We start from the raw sequence: 25,373 nt of genomic DNA on the forward strand, positions 1-25,373 counted from the left end.
TTAATTATGTAAATTAATTTAATTTTACTAAAATGTAAATAAATGTAAAAGAAATAAAAATAAATGAAAAAGAAAAGATTGTAAGAGTGGTGTGATATTCAATTAAATGTCATCATTTTCCCAATTTATCACTTCTCTACATGTTTAAGCCATCAGCACCTACATTCTCAAAACACTTTTATCCATTTAAGTTTAATGATAGAGATAGGTATTTAAATAGATGACAATGTCAATACACTGGCTGAAACAGATTAATTTTGGTGAGAATGAACCTAACAACAAAAATAAAGGGAACCAGATTTTCACATCATTTTTTGTATGGATATTATTGTATTTCCTAAAATGTTACAATCATTTTCAACTGTCTTCTTTACATTACTAAAAATAACTGCAAAGATATTATTACTGAGGTTAATGTCTTGCCCTCTTCATCACTCTTCTCAGGGCCTCTTTGATCTCCTTATTCCTCAGACTATAGATAAGAGGATTTAACATGGGAATAATGATAGTATAGAATACTGACATCACCTTGTCCTGCTTATCAGGGTGACTAGAAGTAGGACTCATGTACACGGAGAGGGCTGTGCCATAGAAGAGGGTCACAACAGCTAGATGAGAGGCACAGGTATTAAAGGCCTTGGCACTACCCTTCACTGAGGATATTTTTAAGATAGAAGCAGCAATGAAACTATAGGATAACAGGATACTGAGCAAAGAACCAAACCCAACAAACAGTGCTACCAGGAAAATGATCATTTGGGTCATGAAAGGATCTGAGCAAGACAAGGTAACAATCTGGGGTATATTACAGAAGAAATGTTGAATAACGTTTGGTCCACAGTAGTAGAGACTAAAGCATGAGGATATTTCAAGTAAGCTACAAACAAAACCAGTTCCAAGAGCCCCAGCAGCCATCTTCTGACAAAAATCAGGGGCCATGATTGTTGAGTACTGTAGAGGGTTACCAATTGCGACATATCGATCATAGGCCATGGTGGCCAAGAGGCAACATTCAGAGAGACCCATCCAACATATAAAAAAGTATTGGGTGGCGCAATCAATGAAAGAAATTGTTTTTTCATCTTTGAAGAAATCTGAAAGCATACGTGGGCTGATGGAAGAAGAATAGCAGATGTCTATAAATGACAAAACGCTGAGAAAAAAGTACATAGGTGTGTGCAGGTGGGAATCCATCCTGATCAAGATGATGATACCCAGGTTCCACAATAAGGTCCCGAGATAGATCCCTAGGAAGACTGGAAAGAGAAGCAGTTGCAAGTCTTTTTCATCTGTGAGTCCCAGGAAAATGAAAACAACAACTGAGGTATAGTTTCTATCCCCTTCCATAGAGTAGCTCGAGTCCAGCTGCAGAAAAAAAAAAAAAAGATGAAAAAATAAAATTGCTTCATTCTCAAGGTTCAAAAGTTTTCATCTTTTTTTTAGCCATGTCTCAGACTAAATCCATAATCTTGAACCAACATCAAGTTAAACTTTGTTTTACATATCTAATTTTAAACTTTAAACTTTTTGACTAAATAGTAGCTTTCTCTTCAGGGATAAAGATAGAAATTTGATATCTTTAGGACTTTGTTCCAGAAACTTTCTTATTTCATATTTTCCAATTTCATATTTATAGGATATAAGAATTTGGCAGAAATAAATTGGAAAAATACTGCCTGGTAAGTCAGTATGATTTTACACTGGCTTGCTTCTTATAAATAAATAAAGGTTTAACATGTCTAATAATGCTAGACCTCATATATAAAAGGAAATACTGAAATGGATGTTCTTAAAAATCTCCTGAAGGGCAGTATAGATATCATGGAGGTAGGGCATTTGCCTTACATGCAGAAGGACAGTGGTTCAAATCCTGTCATCCCATATGGTCCCCTGAGCCTGCCAGGAGCGATTTATGGATGTAGAGCCAGGAGTAACCCCTGAGCACTGCTGGGTGTGACCCAAAAACAAAAAAAATAAAGGAATATCCTGAATGAAAATATTTACTTAATCCATATTAGAAAAAATGGCAATTATTGTGCTGCCTTTTTGCTTTCAAATGCCTGAAGATATGCAGAAATAACACAATAGTATCAAGATAATGGTCACATAGATGAAATTTGGAAATAAATATGATCTAAACAATGTCATTGAAGTTAAAAATAGCCTATATGTTTAAGACAAAAATTGAAAGTCAACACTGGAATGCCTTCCCTTTCCTCTCCACAGCTGACCTCTCCCATAGCAGCAAGTCCTTCTTCTGGTATCTCCAGCATAAATGATTTCTCCTGCACTTTCCTCTGGCTCCTCAGAGGAGGAATGTACCCCCCCTTTTTTTGTGTGTGTCAGAAATTGTCTTAACAATTGCCTTTTCAAGACCAAATAAATAGCCTCCTGTGTCTGTTATAGAATAATGGCCCCAGGTGGGGAAAAACACTCTATAGTGGATAGCTGTTAAATCCATGGTAAGAAGCACATGGTCAAAATTGTCAGGTCTGAGGCAGTACCAAGTTGTTCGTTAAAGGTGTACACTGTCTTTGCCCCATTCTCTTTGATTGCACTGTTCAAAGGCAAGTTGGTGGCAAATCTCCAAAGTGTACTTTTATTTATTTTTTAAATAAATCCCTTTACTTTCAATTAAAAAAAAATTGAAAGTCAAGAGCCTGAGCAAGAGCACAGTGAGTAGGGCATTTGTCTTGCAAATAAAGGCTGATCTGGGTTCAATCCTGACATACTATATGATTCATTGAGCCTACCAGGAGTGAGCACAGAGCCAGAAGTAACCTTCTGATCACCTCTGGGTATGACCCAAAAACAAAACAACAGTTGAAAGTCATATCCACAGCCACAAATGCCACCTGGTAAACTCATCTACCCAATAGATTCATGACTAATATTAAGATATAGCCAAGTGACTAAAATACATTTGCCATCTGGGTGAAAACTCTGAGGCACCCTTAAAGGAAAGGGCAGACAGAGTCCACCTTACCAAAGCCCCAGAAGCCACCCACACCCCACAGTTACCATACCGCCAACAGCCCAACTTCACTACTCCACTACTTCACAACAAATCTCTGCAGAGATCAAACCAATAAAAATTCCCGGTACACCCACCATACTGTCCAAAGCTCCAGCAGCCTCAGTCACATCTCAAAGCTGCCACCATGTTGTCTCATCCACCTAGATTGATTCTAGGGTTCCTGGAGGCACAACCACTTGTGCAGCCACATACACTTCCAAATTCCTCAAAACTGACAGCCAGCAGGAACACACCAAATTAGATAGGCAAATAGCATGGAAACCAACTAAGTTTAATTAAAAAAGTATACACAATAGCATATGTTTTAAGTAGCAACAAAGAGCTTAGTAAACTCACAAGCAATGTTTTAATGAACCTATTAAATGACCTAACAATTTTCAAAAATTATATTTTTCTGAAGTACTTTTTTGTTTTGTTTTGTTTTGTTTTGGAGACACACCTGGTTAATGCTCAGAGGTTACTCCTGGCTATGTGCTCAGAAATCACTCCTGGCTTGGGGGACCATTGGGATACCGGGAGATCAAATTATGGTCCTAGGTTGGTATGTGCAGGGCAAATGCTCTGCTGCTTGTGCCACCACTCTGGCTCCTTCTGAAGTACTTTTAATGATTCCATTAGCCTTACTTGTAAAACAAACAATATAAAATAATTATTTTGTGCCTGTCAAAGATATTAGTTATCCTCATTGAAAACCATATCAATAAGTTATTCCAATTAAATATATGCAATGTTTAAACATAGAGAGGTCATAGTATTAGATACAATCCCATTAAAAATTCTCCTAGAATTTATTATTCCTCAAGTAATATGTAACAAAAATCCAAGAACTGTAATTGAACAAAGATAGTTATGCACAAGCCACTCTGGGAAAACTGATAACCACAAACAAAAAATATAAAACCAGGTCACTACTTACTATTCACCTACAGAAAAAAATATTCTTGATGTATTAAAGACTTAAGCATAGCAAGTTATGTCAACTAAAGACTAAAGAGTTCCTTTATCTTGGACTTGACAATGACATTTTGATATGACAACAAAATACAAAAATTATAAGCAAAATTTGTATAAGAAAATTTATCACTTACAAGCAAATATTTATTACTAATAATTTATAAGCAATTTTTATAAGCAAAATTTTGGGTGCTGTCTAGCACCCAATTTTACAAGCCATTTTTGTTTAATATTTGTGCATAGTGTGAGACAGAAATTGAGTTTTTGATGTTTTTTCCAACCATATGTTGAAGAAATTTTTTCTTTTTTTATTGTTAAATTATCTTTATTTAAACACGGTGATTACAAATATGATTGTAGTTGTATAACTACAGTCATGTAAAGAACACCCCCCTTCACCAGTGCAAGATTCCCGCCACCAATTTTCCAGATCTCCCTCCTACCCACCCCACCTACCCCTGTACTCGAGACAGGCTTTCTACTTCCCTCATTCATTCACATTGTTAGGATGGTTCTCAGTGTAGTTATTTCTCTAACTGCACTCATCACTCAGAAATGTTTTCTTTTAGTAACTATGAAAACCAGAATACATCAGAAAATGAAAAATTATCTGATTATCTAGCAAGTTCATGTGTGGAAATAAATCAGAGCAACTGAAAACATAATATTGAAGATATATATGCACTCCCACATTTGTTACAAAATGACTCACAGTAACAAAATTTAGAAAATTTAATGTCTACCTATAGAGTCTGGATTAAGAAATGATAGATACAATTGAAAGTATTTAGTCATGAAGTAGATAAAGAAACTATGGTACATGTACACATCTGAGTACTAGTAGCTATAAGAAAACTAAAGATCATTCAATTTGTCACTATCTGGATGGATCAAGTTGAATGAATTTAGCCAGAAAAAGAACAGACCCAAAATGATCTCTCTCCTTTGTGTAATATAAATAAACACACAGGGGATAACAAATGTATGAAAGAAAGAGAATCTGATTTCTAGTAGGAAAATAACCACAAAGGAGGATTTGTGGAGGGAATAGGGGAACATCAGGACAATAGTAAATGAAGCAAATACTGGCAGAAAATGTGGGGCTGGCAGTTTTATGTATGATGCTATCAATGGTAACTTTTTTTTAAATATGGTGCTTATAATTTTAGAAAATGAAGAAAAATTAGTTATGACACACAGGGAAATTTTGCTATTTGTCACAATGTGGATGGACTGGAGAGCATTATGCTGTGGTAGAAAAGATGGATATGTAGAAAGAAAAAATAAGTTAATTAAAAACAGAGTCCAACTCATTGGGTTGAAAAAAATATAACAGTGAATAGTACAGCAGGCAGGAGCACTTACCCCTCATACAGCCGACCTTTATTTGATCCTCTGAACCTGACAGGAGTGATTCCTGAGTCTAGAGCCAGGGGTAACCCCTGAGTACCACCAGGGATGGGATGGCACCCCAAACCAGCAGTAAACAAGCAAATAAATAAATAAATAAAATTACATATTTGGAACTATAGGATAAGTGTTAGAAATAAATTTTCAAGCTATAGGCACCATGACAAAAATGTAGTACACTGAAGACTTTAGGTTCCTAAGAGACTAGATCTTAATTTCCCATAAGAATAAATAATACAGATATTAAATAACACTTAATTGCACTACATGTTATAATGCATAATATATAAAAATTGACAGATAAAACATTCTGAATTGATTTATTATTTCTCATTTGTCAACCTTATCTCAATGTCAATAAAATTTACACCAAAATGATCACTTGAAGAGTTTTCTACCTTTCTCCTAAAGTGTTCTAGGAATGCACGTTTTTGCCTCATTTTATGGAAAGTTTTATCTTTTTCAGTTTTCAGCTGAGAGTATCGCCTCTGGAATATCAACACATAAAGGAATATTACCACACATTACTAAATGAAGAGTCATACTATAATGAAAGGTATAAGTGTGAGAAAGACATGTAGAATAGCACAAGGTTGAATGTGGATAAAATATAGAAATCAGAGAGGTGCCTTGAGTTTTATTTGCTAGAGTTTGTCACTATCTATAATGGTGACAACTATTTCAAAGACATTCTCATGCAAGGCAATAGTTCTATAATTGAGCAATCATTATACTATAATATCAACATGGTTTATTTTTTCTCTTTTTGTTTTTGTTTGAGGGCACACCCAGCTGTGCTCAGGGCTTGTTCCTGGCTCGGTACTAGAAATTTTTCTGCAGGGCTCAGGGGACCTTAGAGGATGTAAGGGATCAAACCCAAGTTGGCATATACAAGCACTCTAACTGTTGTACTATCGCTACAGTCCTTACCACACAATTTAATGTAGATTTATTGCAGGAAATAAACTGAGAAGCAGCACTGGTTGCTACTTTCTTAGCAAATGAGACAAGTTGCAGAAGAATGGACATTTTTTAGGAGGAAGGAATGAGGAAAATATATCTTCTCAGCATATTAGTGCTACTAAAGGATGGTAGTCATTGACAAGCATCTATCCACAAATAAACTAAAATATCAAATCAATACCAAACCCTACTGTAAAGAATTATTTTAAACTAGTGATAACATTTTAATCTTAGAGAGATTAAGTTTCAATAGATTAAGTTTCTTAATCATCAATAAGCTACTATAGCCTAATATCCTTCATTATTACTCATCTTCAAGAGAAAAGACAGGTATTTATTACTTTTTTACATTATTTATGAATCATTTGTACTTAACATTCCTTATAAGACCCTAGTCACTCACCTAAAATTTTTGATAAACTTTACTCATATGAGTTTCAGTTCCTCAGACTTTGAGGTGTAACCAGATATTCAGAAATGGTCAATGTGTTGTTCACTTTTGGCTTCTCCAAGTTCCCCACTTTGTCAGGTCTCTGAGATGAGCTCATAGTCTTTTGATAAGCAAAATTTGACCCTCATAACTTTTTTTAGAAGCTATCCAATTGGACAAGAGAAGGTCCTTAAATGTTTTTTGGTCTGCTCTAGCACATCTAAGAAATGATGTGGGAGTACAAAGAAAAAGTCACTAAAAGTATGTAAGCTGTAAACACTTGCCTCTTGGGCATAAAGAGAGATCAACTCTATAATTAGTCCCTTGCTTAGTCTATAAGAGCTTTCTATAGATTATAATCTTTTGAGACATTATTATATCAGAAAACCTTCCTTTTATCTTGAAAGTATCATGAGGCTAAAATCAGAGGTAAAGTTAAACTTTGTTGTTAATAAGTTCAATGATAGAAGACTAATAAATCATCAGAGACATCTCCCTGGGTAAAACAGCAGGTAATAGTACAACTTTAGTTGTACTAAATCAGACTTGCTTCAATTGAGAAAGTCTCAACTCTTTGCCTTCTTTCTTTGGACCAATGTTTTACTATTAGTTGGAATATTATTGATGAACCATTTTCAGAAACATTACAGAGACTTGCAGTAGGGAAGGCCAAATAAAGTCCTTTTTTTCTTTCCCATGAGTAAATGTATATGCTTTAAAGAATAAGAGACTAAGGATTAGAGAGAACTAAGTAACTATATAGAAAGGCAAAGATTAGGAAGAATTGAGTAATGTTCCTCTAAATTTAAAACAGATAAAAATCAATCTCCCCAGAAAGCCTACCAAGAGGAACTCTTTCATCTCCCTCAATCCACTTTTTTATTCTTTCTCATAATGTGCAAGAGACAAAATTATTGCTTCATAGTACAAGTCAAAAGGAGTTAAATCTTTGTTCTTTTGTCCTCTTTGACTTTTCTCCCTCTTGATTTGCATGTCTTCATTCTTAATTGGGGGTAATAAAGTTAAGCTCTGAAGAAGGCCAAATCTTTATCTAAAATTAATTAAAAAATAAGTGTCATTCAACATGAATTTGTAAAATAGAAAATGCTTTTAGAAGATAAAAATAGCAATACCTATGGTAAGGGCTAAAAAGTGAGTATCTAGTTGGTAAGTGGATGGAAAATGAACATTGATGAAAGAATGAGTATTAGAGCATTGTATGACTGAAACTTAACTATTAAATTTAACCCTGTATTTCATGGTAATTTAATTTAAAAGTAACTGAACAAACAAAAAATGGTGTGACCCAAAAATAGAGAAGGGGAGAGATTTCTAATAAGAGAGAATAAAAACATAGTAAATGGACATTAAATAGTAAAAATCATCAAAACTGAAAATTTTACTTTATTTTTTTAGAGGGTGTTGGGCCACAGCTGGTGGTGCTGAGTCAGGGGATTATATGCAATGCTGGGAGTCTAACCCAGGTTGGTCCTGGTTTGGCCACATGCAAGGCAAACACCCTACCTGCTGTGCTATTACTCCATCCCCCAGAACTGAATGAAGTTAGTATCTATATAATTGAACTTACAAAGGGGTCAGAGGGTGGAGAGCTACTTGGAACACAGGTGGGAAAAAATGGGCTTTCTAGTGGTGGGTGTGGTGGAATGATATACCCATGAAAATTATGATCTGGGTTTGATTTCTGGTACCGCATATGATCCTCAAAGCATCAAGAGGAATTATGCCTACATAGAACCAGTAGTAAGCCCTGAGCACCACCAGAAGTGGCCCCAAAATAAAACTCAATAAAAGTTGGAATTGGTATTTGCATAAGACCCATAATTCTTTTAGGGTAAAAGGAGGATTCCCTGGCATAATAATGTCTCCAGAGAATAAAGCCATGAGGGACCAATTAACAGACTTTAAGAGCCTCTGTACCCAGGAGAGGTTTGACAGTTTACAATGTTATTTGATTTTCTTTGCTGTGTTTTGCAGCCCATTTTCTTTTTTAGGTGTAGTGGAGCAGGTTCAGGAGCACTTAAGGTCACATTTAGACCATTTTCTAGATTTAAGCTTCTTACTTATATCATCCAAAAGATAGAGCTTTGCATTCTATAATTGCTTAGAAATAAGGTTGACAGCATTAATGCATTCTGGAGGGTATCAGTATAGACTTTCTTATTTAAGATGTGGCTCTGAAGTTATAGAATCTTTTTGGTTTTTTGGAGGGGTCACACATGGTGATGCTAAGGATTTACTCCTGACTATGCGCTCAGAAATTCTTCCTGGCTTGGGGGATCATATAGGATGCCAGAGGATCAAACCACGGTCCGTCCTAGGCTAGCGCTTGCAAGGCAGACGTCTTACCATTAGCACCACCGCTCTGGCCCCTGGTGTTATAGAATCTTAATGTAAATCTGTTTTTCTCTTAGGTTGTGTAACCTTGAGCAATTGACCCACTGACACAACATCTTCTATTTTGTAAATTAAGAATAGGAAGATTAGATATCTTACTGCTCTTATGTCTCATCTAAAAACACACAAACATTAGATCTCAGAGCCATTATATATAATATTATATATTATGACAAATTAAAATGACCTCTCAGTTTTCTGTGGTTTCCTACAAATTATGATTTTTTTAAAAAAATTTTTGAACCCATCAAGGAAAATTTTAGAATTTTGATTCACTGTACCCAATATTACATATTATAATAAAACATGTTTATTAATGGATAAGAAAAATTATTGATCTCTAATTCGCAATCATTCTAATTTCTAAATAAGTTACTTAACATGACCTCCAAGGGCAATACCATTAGTGGATATTGCATGTTTATGGAAGATAATTAACAGAACACGTGATTCAAACAAATAAATTGGAAAATATGCCAGCAAGAAGCACAAGGAACACAAATGACTGTGACTTTATAAAGAGAAGACGTAATAGATATTATGAGTTGTAATGTCATTTGTTCTGGAAGTGAACATGGAAAACCACAGGGCAGGGTGCATCTCTAATCTATTAAGATTATACTACTACCCATTTACTTGACCCTTTAATATCGTTTATGGAAAAAAAAAGGCAGAGGATATCCAGACTCAAAGAAAGTCTGCATAACTTCCTCCAAGGCATGGACATCATTAAATTGTGTGTGTGAATTTCTCTACTCACAATTAGTGAAACACTTGTTGACCATTTGGATTTCTTCTTTGGAAAACCACCTACTCAAAACCTAGCTGAAATGTTGAGTTATCTATATATTTTCTTCCCACCGAGTTGCATCATTTTCTAAAATATTTTAGCTCCTTATTAGACTTGTGATTTGAAAATTTTTTACCCCATTTTATAGATTATTATATTTTCCACATGTAACTGTGGAAAATATTATATATAACTATTTCATTGATTCATTGTGAGAATTCTAAGAAGAAACAAATTTAAGTAGTCTGGAATATAGAAAATGCTCATTATGTTAATCAATTTTGTCTCTTGAATAAATTCTTACAATAAAAAAAATAAAATAAAATTTAAAATAAAAGAAAGTGAGATCATAATTATTATTTTATCATAATAAATTATCACTAAAAGTAAGTTAGAAATAGAAAATTTAATTTTTATTTTATTTAAAAATAGAAAATTTTAGTAGAAAGTTGAGTTTATAATGACTTTGAAGCACCAAAATGTGTAAAGAATGGTTAAGTGACTGTCCTTACATCAATGGATCTGTCATTTTCAGTTGATTTCTGCCATTTTGGTGATATGCAATCTATATATGATACTTACAAGTTACCCTTTTCCTACATGTGTAAAATGAAGAAAATTTCAACTATTTCACACTATCAAATTTGATATAATAATTACTCAAATGTTTGATAAAGGCTTGGCTCTCAACATTCTGTATTTGGTAATTCTTAATCAATGGTAACTAAATTATTGTTCACTGCATCAGTACTACACTATTCATATTTGTGTAAGTTAATAAATGTATAGTTTAATGTGCCAAAAAAAAGACAATATTAAGCACTTTTGAAATGTTTATGGTCGGGGACAGTGAGGTGGCACTAGAGGTAAGGTGTCTCTGCCTTGCAAGCGCTAGCCAAGGAAGGACCGTGGTTCGATCCCCTGACGTCCCATATGGTCCCCCCAGGCCAGGGGCAATTTCTGAGCACTTAGTCAGGAGTAACCCCTGAGCATCAAATGGGTGTGTCCCCCAAGAAACAAAACAACAACAAAAAAAAACAAACAAAGAAATGTTTATGGTCACTTTGAAGGACATTATGGTCTAGTTAAATGCTGTTCATACCTTTTATCTCTGATATTTTGCATACAAAAAGCACTTCTTAAGGAAATAGGAAATCAAGTCTATAGTGGTCATCACTCACACAGAGTTACTGCTGCATCAACTCTACCAGCTACCTAGACCCTTGTTTTCCTTATAAAATTTTTCCTTCACCAAACCTCTACTTTTCTATTTACTTTTAAAATTTAATATTCCATTCTCATAATGTTAGAAAGTCATATGGGTATACCTATAATTTTTCACAGCTTGGTTTACATATCTTTTGAGGACAAAGATTTAGCTTCCTGAAGAAGATTATAGTTTGGTCATCATTGCATTATTAGTTCCAGGAACCTATGGTTACTTATGTCCATCAATAATCATATCTTGAGGAGTGAGAGGTACAGAGCAGAATTCACCTGAGAAGATCTCTTGAAAATGTTTTCAGCTTGTATGACTGCATGTTCACTTCCTACTCTACAGTCAGGCCCAGAACTGCTGTGGATGTGCTGCATCCCTAAGCAAGACCTTAGTGAGGTCCGTAAATCCTCACTGGGAGTAAGCGGAAACACGAAGAGAATGAATATGAAATATGAAATAATGATACCACACACAGTATGTATGGGGTCAACACATTTCTGGCAAGAGTGCGACAAATTTAATCTTCAGGCAAGGGAGTATATAAAGGGAAAAAGAGGCAGTCATAACATGAAAGGAATGCAATGTACATTGTTTGATTTTAGAATAAATACACATAGCTTAGGTGGTTTGTAATCTTAGAATAGAATAGGTTTCAGTTAGGAGTTAGAGGATAAAAGGAAGACTAAATTCTTACATATCAAAAAAGTTCCTGGCCCTAGGTTTTATTACTGATGTAAATTAAGGGATAGCAGGAATCCTGGTTTACTCCTGATAACAAATATTTGTAAACTGAGGGAAATAGTATTCTAGCTAGGGGCTAAAACCCACTTCCTACGATCTGGTAATAGAAATAGAATAACACTAAAGAAAGGGGTACAAAATTATACCTAGTAATATTGCCTAATATTATACTGATCAAACCTGTTTGTAAGCAGGTATTCAAAGTGACAGGGAAAGTCCCTGAGACAGAAATCATTCTGCTGTTTGCTCAAAGGCAGGGAGAGAAGATGCTATGTTTTGATTTGGCCTTTGGAAGTAAAAAAGGCTGACAGAAAGAGAGGTAGCTGGCTGGACTTTGAGTTGCAAATATACTAAGTCAGCAGGGAACTTCTAGCAGCTTGCTTTTTTGGTACTGAAATTCCTATAATGACTTCAGGATAGCTAAGGCCGTATTTCTGTAGTATAGCAGAAATGAATTAAAAGGAAAATGTTAAGTCACTACCATGTAAGAAGTATGACAGAAATATCGCCAGTGATCCACGCAAGGGGCAATGTTTGAGTTCTCCAAACGGGCCTTTTGGCAGATATTTCTTGGGAGGAAAATTAGGCACTGCAACAGGAAAGCCAAAAGCCATGTCTGGTGCGTGCTTCCTTTTGTGGGTAGTGACACAGAACAGACATAAATATTGAGAGATTCTTTGTCAAACACAAGGTAGTGTAATATAAAATATTAAAATTGTGATTTTTTTAACTTTAAAGTAATCTAAAAATAAATACTGAGTGAAAAAAATCTTCATATTAAAACAATTACCTCAAGAGGGAAAATGGCATATGCATAAGATTTATTTTAAAATACAACTGATTTATTTTCATATGTATTTTTATTCATGCAGATTCATAATATCTTTCACATTAGCCATTCATTATTTGTTTGATGGATTGATCAGCCATCATACTGATGTTAACTATTGATGGGTTTTTGTTTTTTTTTGGTTTGTTTGTTTGTTTGTTTGTTTGTCTACTAGTGATGCTCAGGGTTACTCCTGGATCTGCTCTCAGAAATTGCTCCTGGCCCAGGGACCATATGGGATGCTGGAGATGGAACCCAGATCAGTCCTGGGTCAGCCTCATGCAAGGCAAATGCCCTACCACTGTGTCCCAATGTTTTATTTTTTTGAGATGTAGGGTGCTTTTCATTTTGCCTATTTTCCAATATTGAATCTTTGGGTAAAAGTGAGAGATATGGGACTGAAGTGACAGTACAGTACAGTGGTAGAGTGCCTGTCTCACATGATCCCTGTTTAATCATTGACATCTCACATAGTTTCCAGAGTCCCGAGGCCAGGAATAAACCCTGAGCACCACCAACTGTGACCCCCAAATCACACCAACAATAATGTGAAACATGACCCAATTAATGAAAAATACTCATTTGGGGAGAGTCAACCCTTTTCTCTTCTATATGAGATACCAAAAGAGTTCATTTTATTTTTCATTAATATGATGAATTTGTGGAGATCTAGATCTTAAAATATTTTCTACTATGAGTGAAATACATATAAATAATAGACTAACACTACATGAGTCATAGCTAACACATAGCTTACTGCTTGAGACACTGGATAAATTTTCTCTGATTGGGGTTAGAAAGAGAGTCAATAAGAGAAAGTCAGTAAGTGATAGTAAGGTCAATTGCCTTGCTCAGGGTCAATCCAATTTCATTTCCTAGCACCACACATGATCCCCCAAGTGGCAGTAGAGTTCAAAGTCAGGAGAGAATTTTGAATATAGGCACGTGTGTGGTCCAAATCCACATCTTCACAAAAATGTGTTTTTCTGTCTGATTACTTCTATTTTATGAACTTATAGGTTCATGTAACTGGTTTTGATCAACTTCAGATATATTATTCCTGCATTAAAACAAAATATTCAAAAGTAGATTTGGAGCAATTTACTAATGTGAATTAATCTGGAATTAGTCCACTTATCCTAATTGAACTCTCTAAAAGATGCCTGATTCTGTTAGTGACCAAAAGAATTTCTCTCTGGAGTGTGGGTATATCAGACTCATAAAATTGTACTGGCATGTCAAATTTAAATGTGGATTTCTGTAAACTATATATTACCTTTGTATCATACAAGCTAACACTATCTTATATAATTACTGACTTTTCATGATCATCACTTTACTTTAGTAATTAGGCAACTATCAAAGCTACTTTCTATCTTATACAAAAATAAAATTCAAAACTGGGGCAAGAAAGAAAGTTCAAAGAAAGGGAGCACATGCTTTCCATGTGGAAGTCTTGATTTCAATTCTGATACAACATGATCCCTGAGACTCTTGGGCACTGAGTCAGCAGTAGCTCCTGAGTTTTTCTGCTTGTGTCTTCTCCCCTCCCTAAAACATAAAACATCTAAAATTTTCATTATGTGTGAACAAACAACATATAAAGAGATATCTCTATAAAGACATCTATAAACACTATATTCTCACTCTTTAGTCCCATGAAATTCAGCCTAAAGAAGCAATCAAATTAAATCAAATATAAGAAACTAGAAGAATGGTGTAGGCATAAAAAACTGTTCTTTCTTACCCTTGCTACAAAGCCTTAATGAGAAGGATATTTGGCCTCATTTTCTTCTTCCTGACAACTGCCACTATGATAAACCCCCCCCAATTAAAATCTGATGAGTATTGAAAAATCTCTTAACTACTCACACTTAGAACCACTTTTAAATGTAGTGAAGCCATTGCAAAGATCTTTTTCCACCAACCTAATAAAATATCTTTTATTTTTGTAGTCAGTGGTGATAAATTATCAAAGTAATAATGCAATAGTCTATAATGAAGATTTATCATGTACCATACATGATTATAATTGCTTGTATATAAATCACTTGATTAATTTTAAAGAGCCTCTCATACAGTTATTAATATTATTCTTATGTGTAGAATAATATTTTAATATATGGAATATGGAAACACAAACCACATATCTGATAAGCTAATATTCAAAACAGCTCAAGAATTCTACACTTAAAATAATAAAACATCCAATTAAAATGTTAGCAAGATTCTAAGTAGGCATTGTTCCAAAAAAAGGCCTTCAAATGGCCAGCAGTACTTGAAAAGGCACTTACTTTTACAAATCCTCAGAGAAATGTAATTAAAATTACAGTGTGGTATCAGCAAATTTCTGTTACCATAGCTAGCATCAAAATGGCAAGAAGTAGCATATGATAAGGATGCACAAAAATGAGACTCCATGTGTGCAGCAGCCCAAGGCTGCCAGGGCTGCAAGTTGCAGAGGCCCAGGGTTGCCAGGGACTAGTGCTACAAGGTTCACCTTGTGCCCACCAAAGTACACCAATAGATAGCGACTGCCCACCTGAGACTGAGATGAGAGAAAGAGAAACCAAATATAATACCCAGCTATCAACACCAAACAAAGATGTTTCCCTAACTTCTTCTTCCCAGTACCTCTTCCTTTCTATTTTTTTTTTTTTTTGGTTTTTGGGTCACACTCGGCAGCGTTCAGGGGTTACTCTTGGCTCTATGCTCAGAAATCGCTCCTGGCAGGCTCAGGGCACCTTATAGGATGCTGGGATTCGAACCACTGACCTTCTGCATGCAAGGCAAACAAACACCTTACCACCTTACCTCTATGCTATCTCTCTGGCCCTAGTACCTCTTCCTTTGATATGTAAAAGTCCACCTGATTACAAGACCTTCCCCCACCCTAGTGGATTTGACCCTGGATAATAAAGAGAGAGCAGTTCTGGCTTCGAGTGGGTGCAGAGAGGCAGCACGTGGCAGAGAGGCCATGAAGTGAAAAGCATACTGACTCTGATCCTAACTTATTGGTGTATTATTTCTCTGCTGCTACACTGCTTCATAAGACCCATCCATCTATGGGATTAGAAACATGGTGCCTGGGGCAGACTCATCACTCATGGATTTTTATTTTACAACTGGCGTCTGAACAGTTGAACAGAACCCAGAGATCCGAGAAGACCCCAACAATGGTGAGTGACCTGACCCTCTTGTGGATAATTACCATCACAGCTACCTTGAACTAGGTTAAGAGTGCACAGCCTATCACCAGAACATTGGTGCACATGACACCTGTTCTGAACATGCAGAAGCCCCTTTAGTTAAGACAGAAGCAGGCAGTGGAGGGGAGAGAGCTGAAGACTCTGAGTAGAGTCCCAGAAGCCAAGGTCCACGGTCTTTCTTGTACTAAAGGTTCTTTGTGTGAGGACCTCGGTCCTGAAGAAGCTTATGATGGGGTAGAAGCCAAAGAGAAAGCTCCATTGGAGGGGGACCAACAGCAGGAAGACGAGCAGGTCCCCCTAATTGAAGCTCAGTAATCAAAGGCCTTTCCTTTTTTTAATTTTAAATAATATCTTCATTTAAGTGTTGTATCAAATAATTAACGATGGGGCTGGATGGCAACGGATGGAGGTGGATTTCTCTCTGCCATCCCAGGCCACATGGCTCCGCAACCCCATCCAACTGGCGGGTCCCAGGCCCAGGTAAAATGCGGAATCACTCACTCACAGGCAGGCATCAGGAAGCATCAGCTTTATTCATGCCCTATCCACCACACATGTGTGTGGCCTATATCATAACCAATTAAGCATTCAGCCATTCTAGCTACCCTGTATCTTAACTCCTTTCAGCCATCTTCCTTTGACCTCCATCGTGGTCAAAGACCAGAACGCAGAGACCCAAAAGCCAGCGAGCTCAGCAGGGCAGTAAGGGCCCTAATCCCCTGGCTCAAAGGCTTATATACCTATTACAAGACCCCTCCCAGGAATGGGCGGGGTCTTGCAGGTAAGGTCACACATAATATCTGGTTCCCAAGACCCCTCCCAGAAATGGGTGGGTCTCAGGTAGCTACACCTAAATCCAGGGTCTCAGATAGGTACACCTACATTTCCCCCTTTTCTGAAATATAAAGACCCTTTTGTAATTCTGACTCCACCTTTAGCTAAAGGTGGGTTAATATTTTCATACAACAACGTAATAAAGTGAAAATTAATATACAAGCCCTTTTCAAAAACATAACATTTCTGCAAAATATACTATACACCTGTAACTTAATATTCTCTTAATGCTTTTTTACCAAGCACTATTCCGGAACTTTCATGTTCCTATACTTTTAAACTATATTGGGGGAACTTTCTGTTCCTATTAACCTTTCCTACATACAAGTACTACAGCATAAATGCATAACATACATTTTAAAAACAGGCTAAGTACATTAAAATACACACAGTAAAACATTTTGCAATTGAAAATATTAACTATGAAAAACAACAAAACACATTTAAATTATAAAGAAAATGACTTAATCAAGACAAAGATGCAGGCGGTTAGAAATCAGATCTTTAAATGGGCTAAACTGCTAATACTCCTATTTTTTTTTACACCACTAACTAACTAAAACTTATCCCATCACCAACTATGAGTAAAATATGACTACCCGCTTAGTCCCTACACCTAAAGTTCAGATGCTGGTTTGTCCCACACTGATTTCACCACGTGGCTTCCTTTCATAGTTCCAGGCCCCGCAGCTGGTTCGCTCGCCTGTTTCACCTTTGTGATCTGGAGGGTGGATTTCAGGCTTGCGGCTTTTCTGGAGCAGAGCAGAGCAGAGCTGAGCTGAGGCGTTCCGCTTCTGGGCTAATTAGAAGCTTTTCGCAGCTTTTCCCCTTCGGGCGGCACTTAGCAAGCAAGTTTTCGGCCACAGCTTTACAGGGAGCTTTTGGATGTTCAGAGTTCAAAGTTATTTAAACTAAAAGTTCAGTTCGAAATTTCCAAAGTCGAAATTCAAATTCAAGCCAAAGGTTGTTCTCAGAAAATCAGTCCACTTTAAATACAGTCTTTTTTCTCCTCTGTTTCCAATTTAGACTTTTAATCAGTCTTTGAGGAGGCCGAAATTTTTGTTTATTGTAACAAAGTTTCAGTTCTGGGCCTGGGCCTGGGCTGGAGGTGATGCAAGCTTCCACCTCCCTTGTTTCAGTTGCCCTTCTGCCCCCATAAGGGGTGTCGGCCATCTTTGAAAATTGTGGCACATGGCCCAGGGTTTTGGGCTCAGTGCACCCAAAAAGAGCCAAATGAAACTGAAAAGCAGAAATCTCACCGTCATCGCTGTTTTCTTGGGTCCAGGTTTCAGGTCAAAGTTCGGAGCGCTTTGACATCTGATCTGAGGTTCCAGCCTCTGTCAGAGAAAAGTAGAACACAACTTTTGTAGCTTTTCTCATTTTTTTGTTTGTTCTGCTTAAAACAGATAAGGTGGAAAAATAAGAATATCCAGCTATCAACCTAAACAAAGATTGAGGTTTCCTCAACTTCCTGTTCCCAGTAACCATTTTCGTTATGTAAAAGCCCAACTGGATTACAGGACTTTCCCCACCCTGGTGGATTTGGTTCTGGATAATAGAAGTTCTGGCTTTGGGCAGGTGCAGAGAGGCAGCACATGGCAGAGAGAGGCCATGAAATAAAAAGCACACTGACTCTGATCCTTCCTTCTTATTTTTTAAACTCTAATCTTTATTGTTTATTTTATTTTATTTTGGGTGGGGAATTTTTTGGGCCACACCAGTTGACGCTCAGGAATTATTCCTGGCTATGTGCTCAGAAATCACTCCTGGCTTGGGGAACCTTATGTGATGCCCAGGGATTGAACTGTGGACTGTCCTAGGTCAGCCACATGCAAGACCAATGCCCTACTGTTGTGCCACTGCTCGGCCCCATGTTCCTAACTTCTTGGTGTATTATTTCTCTGCCACTACCCTGCCCATCTAAGGGGTTAGAAACATGGTACATGGAGCAGACTCACCACTCATGGATTTTTATTTTACAATGTTACTTTTTTTTTCTTTTTCCTTTTTTTGTTTTTTTTTGGGTCATACCCTGCTGTGCTCAAGGGTTACTCCAGGCTGTACTGTTAGAAATCATTCCTGGCAGGCTCAGGGAATCATAAGAGATGCTGGATTTCGAACCACTGTCCTTCTGCATTCAAGGCATAACGCACTACCTCCATGCTATCTCTCTGGCCCCTACAATGTATACTTTTTATTCCTTCTGTATTCTCAGGCCTGCCACCACCCTGTGGTTTCTGAGAGAAAGGGAGAGATAAATGGAAAGTCACCAGCCAGAGGTGTCTAGGGAAGGCACTAGGTACAAAAAAGAAAGAAAAGAATAGATAACAAAGTAGGCAGAATCTTTCTGATGCTTTTTCTCTGGCCTCCCACAGACCAGCAGGTGCTAGTCTAGTCACTATCATGGACCCTTCAACAACTGTCCAAATTTTTTCTTTTATACAGGCATGATAAGGGACAGTGGTTAAGGAGTGTTTCCAGGTTCAATTGTCATTACAGTAGGGACTCCAAGGGGCATGCCCAAGTCCAACTGTCATACATCAACACATGTGTACTGGTTTGCGAGTGTCAGTTGGTACATGAGCAGTGTTTAATAGCTAATATGTCATCTCAAAGTTCAAGTAACAGAGCTAGAGACATAATTTAGCTAGTGAAAAAAGTGTCTAAATTTGATTTCCAGCACCACATGGTCCCCAGAGTGACTTTGATGGTCCCAAACAATTCCCATGGAGACTCTGGTCTCTGTGTTTGGTCCAACACCATCAGCTGAGAATTGAACTGCAGACCTGCACCACTGGGCAGACTATGCAGGAGTTATCCAGGCTCTCTTACTATTGCAACAGGTGGCAAACATAAATAAATAAAATCAATCTACATAGATTATATCAAATTCATTTGTTTATGTTGATGTTGTTGTGGGTTCACATCTGGCAGTGCTCCAGGCTCTGCATTCAGGAATTTTTCCTGGCAGGCTTGGGAGACCATATGAAATGCTGGTTTCAAACTTGAATATGTCAAGTGCAAGACAAGTAAACTACCCCCCAGTACTATCTCTTCAGCCCCTAGCAGTTTTAATTATGTATATCCAAAGGCTGACCAAAACCACTTCTGAAGCCCTTTGATTACTATAGGCAAACATTATCTTAACATGAGTCCAATACCATTTGGACACTTGGCATTTTAAGTGTCCAAATGATAGTTAAATGATCAAAATCATTCTATGTATATATTTATGTATGTATATATATAGAATCACATTATTATATAAATAGGTGCATACTTATAATATGACTTATTTTTTAATTTTATAATTATGTAATCAAATTATCTGATTAAATAATGAAATTCACATATATGTAAATATCTTTCAAGTATGAAACAAAACTAGTGATAACCAGAGAATTGTGCTAAATAAAATTAATTTGTGAAAAAGAGTATGGCATGATAGCACTCTAAGCAAAATCTAAATAGAAACAAATTCAAAAAGAAAAAGATTAGATTTATGGTTGCCAAAGGCAGTTGATGTGAATAGGAGTTGTTGAGGTAGCTAAAAGTTAAACTTTCAGTTACATGATCAATGAGTACTGGAAATAAAATATACAACATCATGACCACAGTTAATACTGTTCCCTATACCTGAAAATTGTTGAAAGAGAAACTTTCAGAAATTCTTATCACACGGAGTCAAATTGCAACTATGCAGTATGATGGATGTTATTATGGCAGTCATTTTTATTATACACATATATCAAATGATTATGTCACCTTCTAAACTTAATGCCATACTCAAATCTATCTCTGAATTTAACTAAACAACAAAGACTTTTAGTTCCCAATATTGTCTCATTCTATGAGATACAAGGTTATTAAAGAGCTATGGGGGAAATTCTTAAAAAGTTTTAGCATATAATCTGTATTGAGAATAGGTACTATAATAATTGATAATTCACATGTAAAAATAAGTTGTAGCTATATAATAATAATAATAATAATAATAATTGACTTTCAGCAATACTGAGGAATTACTGAGATATCACTGGACTTGTAGAGTCAGAATCATTACATATAATTTAGGGTAGATTCTGACACTATATTAAGGCAAATCAAATAACTTGAGGCCATGAGGATGAAAGCCATGTAAAGTATTTTGTTTATTTTGTTTTGTTTTGAAGTAACACCCAGCTGTGCTCAGGACTTACTCTATAATTAATTGGCTCTATAATTAGAGATTACATCTGGCTGTGCTGGAGAACAGAACCCAGGTAGGCTGAATGCAAGGCAAGCTCCCTACCTGCTCTAATAACTCTGACTCAGTCAAGTACTTTCTATTTGATTTGTTTAAAATGAAGTTGTAGTAAGTATAACTGTCTCAAACCAATCAGATTGGTATTATCCACCCCTGTCCAGCATGTGTTTGTCTCAAAGAGTGAGACAGACCTAACCAGACAAATAAACACACATGGACTGTCTGGGCAGCTATCAGTGAACCCACAAGCCAGCCATTCATTCAAAACAATATGAATCTGGGCCTGAGCAGTGGTGCGGCAGCAGTAGGGCATTTGCCTTGCACTTGGCTGACCTAGGACAGACAGCAGTTCAATCCCCTAACATCCCATATGGTCCTCCAAGCCAGGAGCGATTTCTGAGCATAGAGCCAGGAGTAACCCTTTAGCGTTACCTGGTGTGGCCCAAAACCAAAACAAAATAAACAAACAAACAAACAAAAATACATTATGAGTCAACCACCCACTCCAGGCTCCCAACAGGTAAGTCATTGCTTTTGTTTTGGTTTTTGGTTGTTGGGGTTTTGTTTGTTTGTTTGTTTCCTTGGTTGGTTGTCTTTTTGTTTTTGTTTTTGTTTTTTTGGTTTGGGGGTCACACCTGACAGTGCTCAGGAGTTACTCCTGGCTCTGCACTCAGAAATCATTCCTGGCAGGCTCCAGGAAAATATGGGATGCCCGGGATTGAACCCAGATTTGTCTGGGGTTGACCTCTTGCAAGACAATTGCTCTACCTCTTTGCTATTGCTCAGGCCCCAGGTGAGTCATTTTTGACTGAGTGTTTAAGGGCAGTTAGTGAACTCATCAACGTTGAATGAGTACTTGAAGATCAAAGGCTGGAGTATTTTATATAGCTACCAGAAGGTACCTTTAAAATATAACGTCATGAGTTGATAGTACAGCATGTTTGCATGCAACTGAACCAGAATCCGTCCCAGGCATCCCATGTGGGCCCCCTTAGCGTGCCAGGAGCATTTGCTGAATGCAGAGCCAGTAATAATCCCCAAGTACCACCAACAAGTCTGACCCCAAAATAAAATTTTAAAATATTTGTTTTTATGACCCTGAATAGCCTTGCTCTATGTTGCCTAGAGCATTTTTTGCAGCCAGATATATTCTACTCCTTCCTTGGAGCAATTTGTCAACCCTTTGCATTCCAACACTTAAGTTACTTGGCCCAGAGGGCAAACTTCCACACAACACAATGGAATACTGTGCAACCACATGAATAAATAAAATCATGCAGTTTGAAGCCGCTCAGAATTAAATGGGATCATACTGAGCAAAACAGGCAACCGGAGTAGGACAAGCATCAGATGATCTCATTCATCTGTGGTATAGAGAAAAACAAGACATGGGTATGGATTAGATGAGAACAAACCATGAGTACTATAATACAATTAAAAATACCAGATTTTCAGGAGAAAGGGTGGACAAAAGTGACAGAGCATGAATTTTGGTGAGTACTTGAGCATATTGTCACAAGGTGGATAGGTGAGTTAACTGTGCACATAAGCACCTATGTGTTAACAGTATTGCAAATAAATAGCCAAAATTATAATAAAAATGCATCAAAGTAAACTGGTCATCATCTTTAAGTTAACCTAAAACTAATGACTAGAATAAAGCTAATTATTCCAATACAGCTATACAAATATATACATATTTATACTGATGCAGGCAGTATGCAAAATAGGTAACATCAACTGATCAAACTACCCACTGAAGAAAAACAATATATGAATACTAAAGAACATAATTTTAAAAATATATGTATTTGAAATGGGGCTGAATAGTTAGAACTGCAGGTAGGGTGTTTGCATTGTAGGAGATCAACTCAAGTTCAATCCCTGGTTCAACATATAGTCCCCCAAGCCATTCCAGAAGTGATACCTGAGCAAAGAGGCAGGAATAGGCCTTGAAAACTGCTGTCTGTGCATAGCTCTCCAAAGCAAACAAACAAAAAGAATAAAAGATTAAAGGACTAAACTCAGGTATCGAAAATATATAGATATTAATTACTATTATTTGTGTAAAAATATATGCATGTTTAAGAAACAATCAAAACTAAAAATTCAATATACAGTGCAATTAATAATTCATTTCATATATAAAGGTAGAAAACATGGAAATGAGTTTATTTATATAATCTTATATGGAAAATTTTTTGAAATATAAAACCAAATTGGAAATTGCAGGAGAAAAATACAACATAACTACTGAAAACCTGATTATAGAAAACAATTTAATTTGGAAATAAAATTGATGAGCTAAAAGTTATAAGGAAACAGAGACACTTATGGCACAGGTTTGTCATAAGAGTTACTGTCTTTTTAAGCATGAAGCTGTCAGTTACCAGAAGTCCACCCTTTGTAATTTCTATAGAATGGCAGTTGGTATGGTAAGGGATATATAAATCTCTGAGTTGAAGTACTAGGGAGTGGGGGCAAGGAGATTGCCATGGTAATCCCTGGCAGATTGCTTCTGTTGGACGGTCACTGCCAAATTGCTGGAGAAACTGTTTGCTGGACCCCTAGCTCCTGCTGTCTTTTGCCTCCTTTCCTATTGCTCCAGGCCTAACAGGAAATGAGTCAAAAAAGACCAAAAGACAATGTCCTAATACATTTACTATAAAACAAAATAAGAAATGAACTCACATATATTGTTAATGATTGCACAGAGAAAAATATTCATAGAGGAAAATATTTTGCTATACAGAATCTGTCTCACATACATAAACTCTTAAAATTATTGTATAGGAGAAAAGGTGATTACTATGTGGAAATAGCAAGAAAACTCATTTTTAATCTACTAAATATGTGATTAGTTTAGAACATTTGGTGGATACAGACACAATTAAAAGAACCAGAAATTCTGATTAATGAGAATGGACAATGTAAATATTTTAAGAAATCAGGAATACAAACACACCACTAAGTAGACTGAGGTATTCTGACAACTGTGTCATTCATGCTAAGAGATTCATTTTTTTCAAATACAAACATTTATATAAACCAATTTTTATAAATGTTTGTAGAGACTAAGTTGTATTTGCTACTAAGAAATTTTAGAGTAGATTTTAATTTTAATGTAAACAAAACTATTAATTTAATCTAGATCCCATATAAAAATTAAAGGAGATGGTTATTGACATATTACCTGTACAAACATCATTTGTTGACTTTTTCTAACTTGATGTTTTGCCTTTTGATTTTTTTATTCAGAAAAAATATTAGCAAATATCATTTTCATGAAGGAATATGTGTGGTCCTTTTTAGCATCCTCTTGAGGGCCTCTTTGATGTCTTTGTTCCTCAGACTGTAGATAAGAGGGTTTAACATGGGGATAATAATAACATAAAACACTGACAGCACCTTGTCCTGTTTCTCAGAGTGTCTGGAATGAGGATGCATGTACACAGAGAGGGCTGTGCCATAAAAGAGGGTCACAACCAACAGGTGGGAGGCACAGGTATTGAAGGCCTTGAGGCTACCTTTGACTGAGGATATTTTCAGAATAGAAGCTGTAATAAAACCATAAGATAAAAGGATAAAAAGCATAGAACCAAACCCAACAAATAAAACAACCAAAAACAGAATCATTTGGGTGATGAAGGGACTAGAACAAGACAAAATAATCACCTCAGATATGTTACAGAAAAAGTGTTGAATGACATTTGGCCCACAGTAGTGGAGATTAAAGCAAGGGACTGTTTCAAGTAAGCTACAAATAAGGCCACTTCCAAGAGCCCCAGCAGCCATCTTCTGGCAGAGTCCAGGTGCCATGATGGTTGAGTACTGCAGAGGGTTCCCAATAGCCACGTATCTGTCATAGGCCATGGCAGCCAAGAGGCAGAACTCAGCCTGACCCATCCAAGATGCTACTAAGTACTGGGTAGCACAGCCAATGAAGGAAATAGTTTTTTCATCTCTGAAAAAGTCTGAGAGCATCCTTGGGCTGATGGAAGTAGTGTAACAGACATCTATAAATGAAAGGAAGCTGAGAAAAAAGTACATCGGTGTGTGCAACTGAGAGTCCATCCTGATTAAGATAATAAGACCCAAGTTCCACAATAAAGTCATCAGGTAGATTCCTAAAAAGACTGGAAAGAGAATAAACTGAAGCTCTTTTTCATCGGTAATTCCTAGGAGAATGAACATGATGATAGAGGTGTGATTTCTATCCTTGTCTGTGGAACTGCTTGGTCCCATCTGCAGAAGAAGAGATAGAAGATGGATTCATTCTCAAAACACATGAAAACT

At 36.6% G+C, this 25,373-nt stretch overlaps 2 protein-coding genes across 2 annotated transcripts; both read right to left on the bottom strand.

The window, feature by feature from the left end:
- Window positions 1-411: 411 nt before the first annotated feature.
- Window positions 412-11,592, bottom strand: LOC126018741 (olfactory receptor 5A1-like). The gene is made up of 3 exons (XM_049780836.1): window positions 11,497-11,592; window positions 5,800-5,889; window positions 412-1,365 (listed from the first exon to the last, which is right to left on the bottom strand). The coding sequence occupies exons 1-3, from the start codon at window positions 11,590-11,592 to the stop codon at window positions 412-414; spliced, it is 1,140 nt and encodes a 379-aa protein (XP_049636793.1).
- Window positions 11,593-24,359: 12,767 nt separating this feature from the next.
- On the bottom strand, window positions 24,360-25,322 carry LOC126018742 (olfactory receptor 5A1-like). Its single transcript, XM_049780838.1, has one exon. The coding sequence runs from the start codon at window positions 25,320-25,322 to the stop codon at window positions 24,360-24,362; it is 963 nt and encodes a 320-aa protein (XP_049636795.1).
- Between the last annotated feature and the right edge of the window lie 51 nt (window positions 25,323-25,373).

The sequence above is a fragment of the Suncus etruscus genome, chromosome 9 (assembly GCF_024139225.1).
Source record: "Suncus etruscus isolate mSunEtr1 chromosome 9, mSunEtr1.pri.cur, whole genome shotgun sequence".
NCBI classification, from domain to species: Eukaryota; Metazoa; Chordata; class Mammalia; order Eulipotyphla; family Soricidae; genus Suncus; species Suncus etruscus.

What these genes read in the sequence shown, in the direction of transcription:
- LOC126018741 (XM_049780836.1), bottom strand. Translation starts at nt 11,592, where the DNA reads ATGCAGCACATCCACAGCAGTTCTGGGCCTGACTGTAGAGTAGGAAGT. An exon ending in TTTTCAAGAGATCTTCTCAG is followed by an intron (nt 5,890 to 11,496) that starts GTGAATTCTGCT and finishes TTGATATTCCAG; the next exon opens with AGGCGATACTCTCAGCTGAA. An exon ending in TAGAACACTTTAGGAGAAAG is followed by an intron (nt 1,366 to 5,799) that starts GTAGAAAACTCT and finishes TTTTTTCTGCAG; the next exon opens with CTGGACTCGAGCTACTCTAT.
- LOC126018742 (XM_049780838.1), bottom strand. Translation starts at nt 25,322, where the DNA reads ATGGGACCAAGCAGTTCCACAGACAAGGATAGAAATCACACCTCTATC.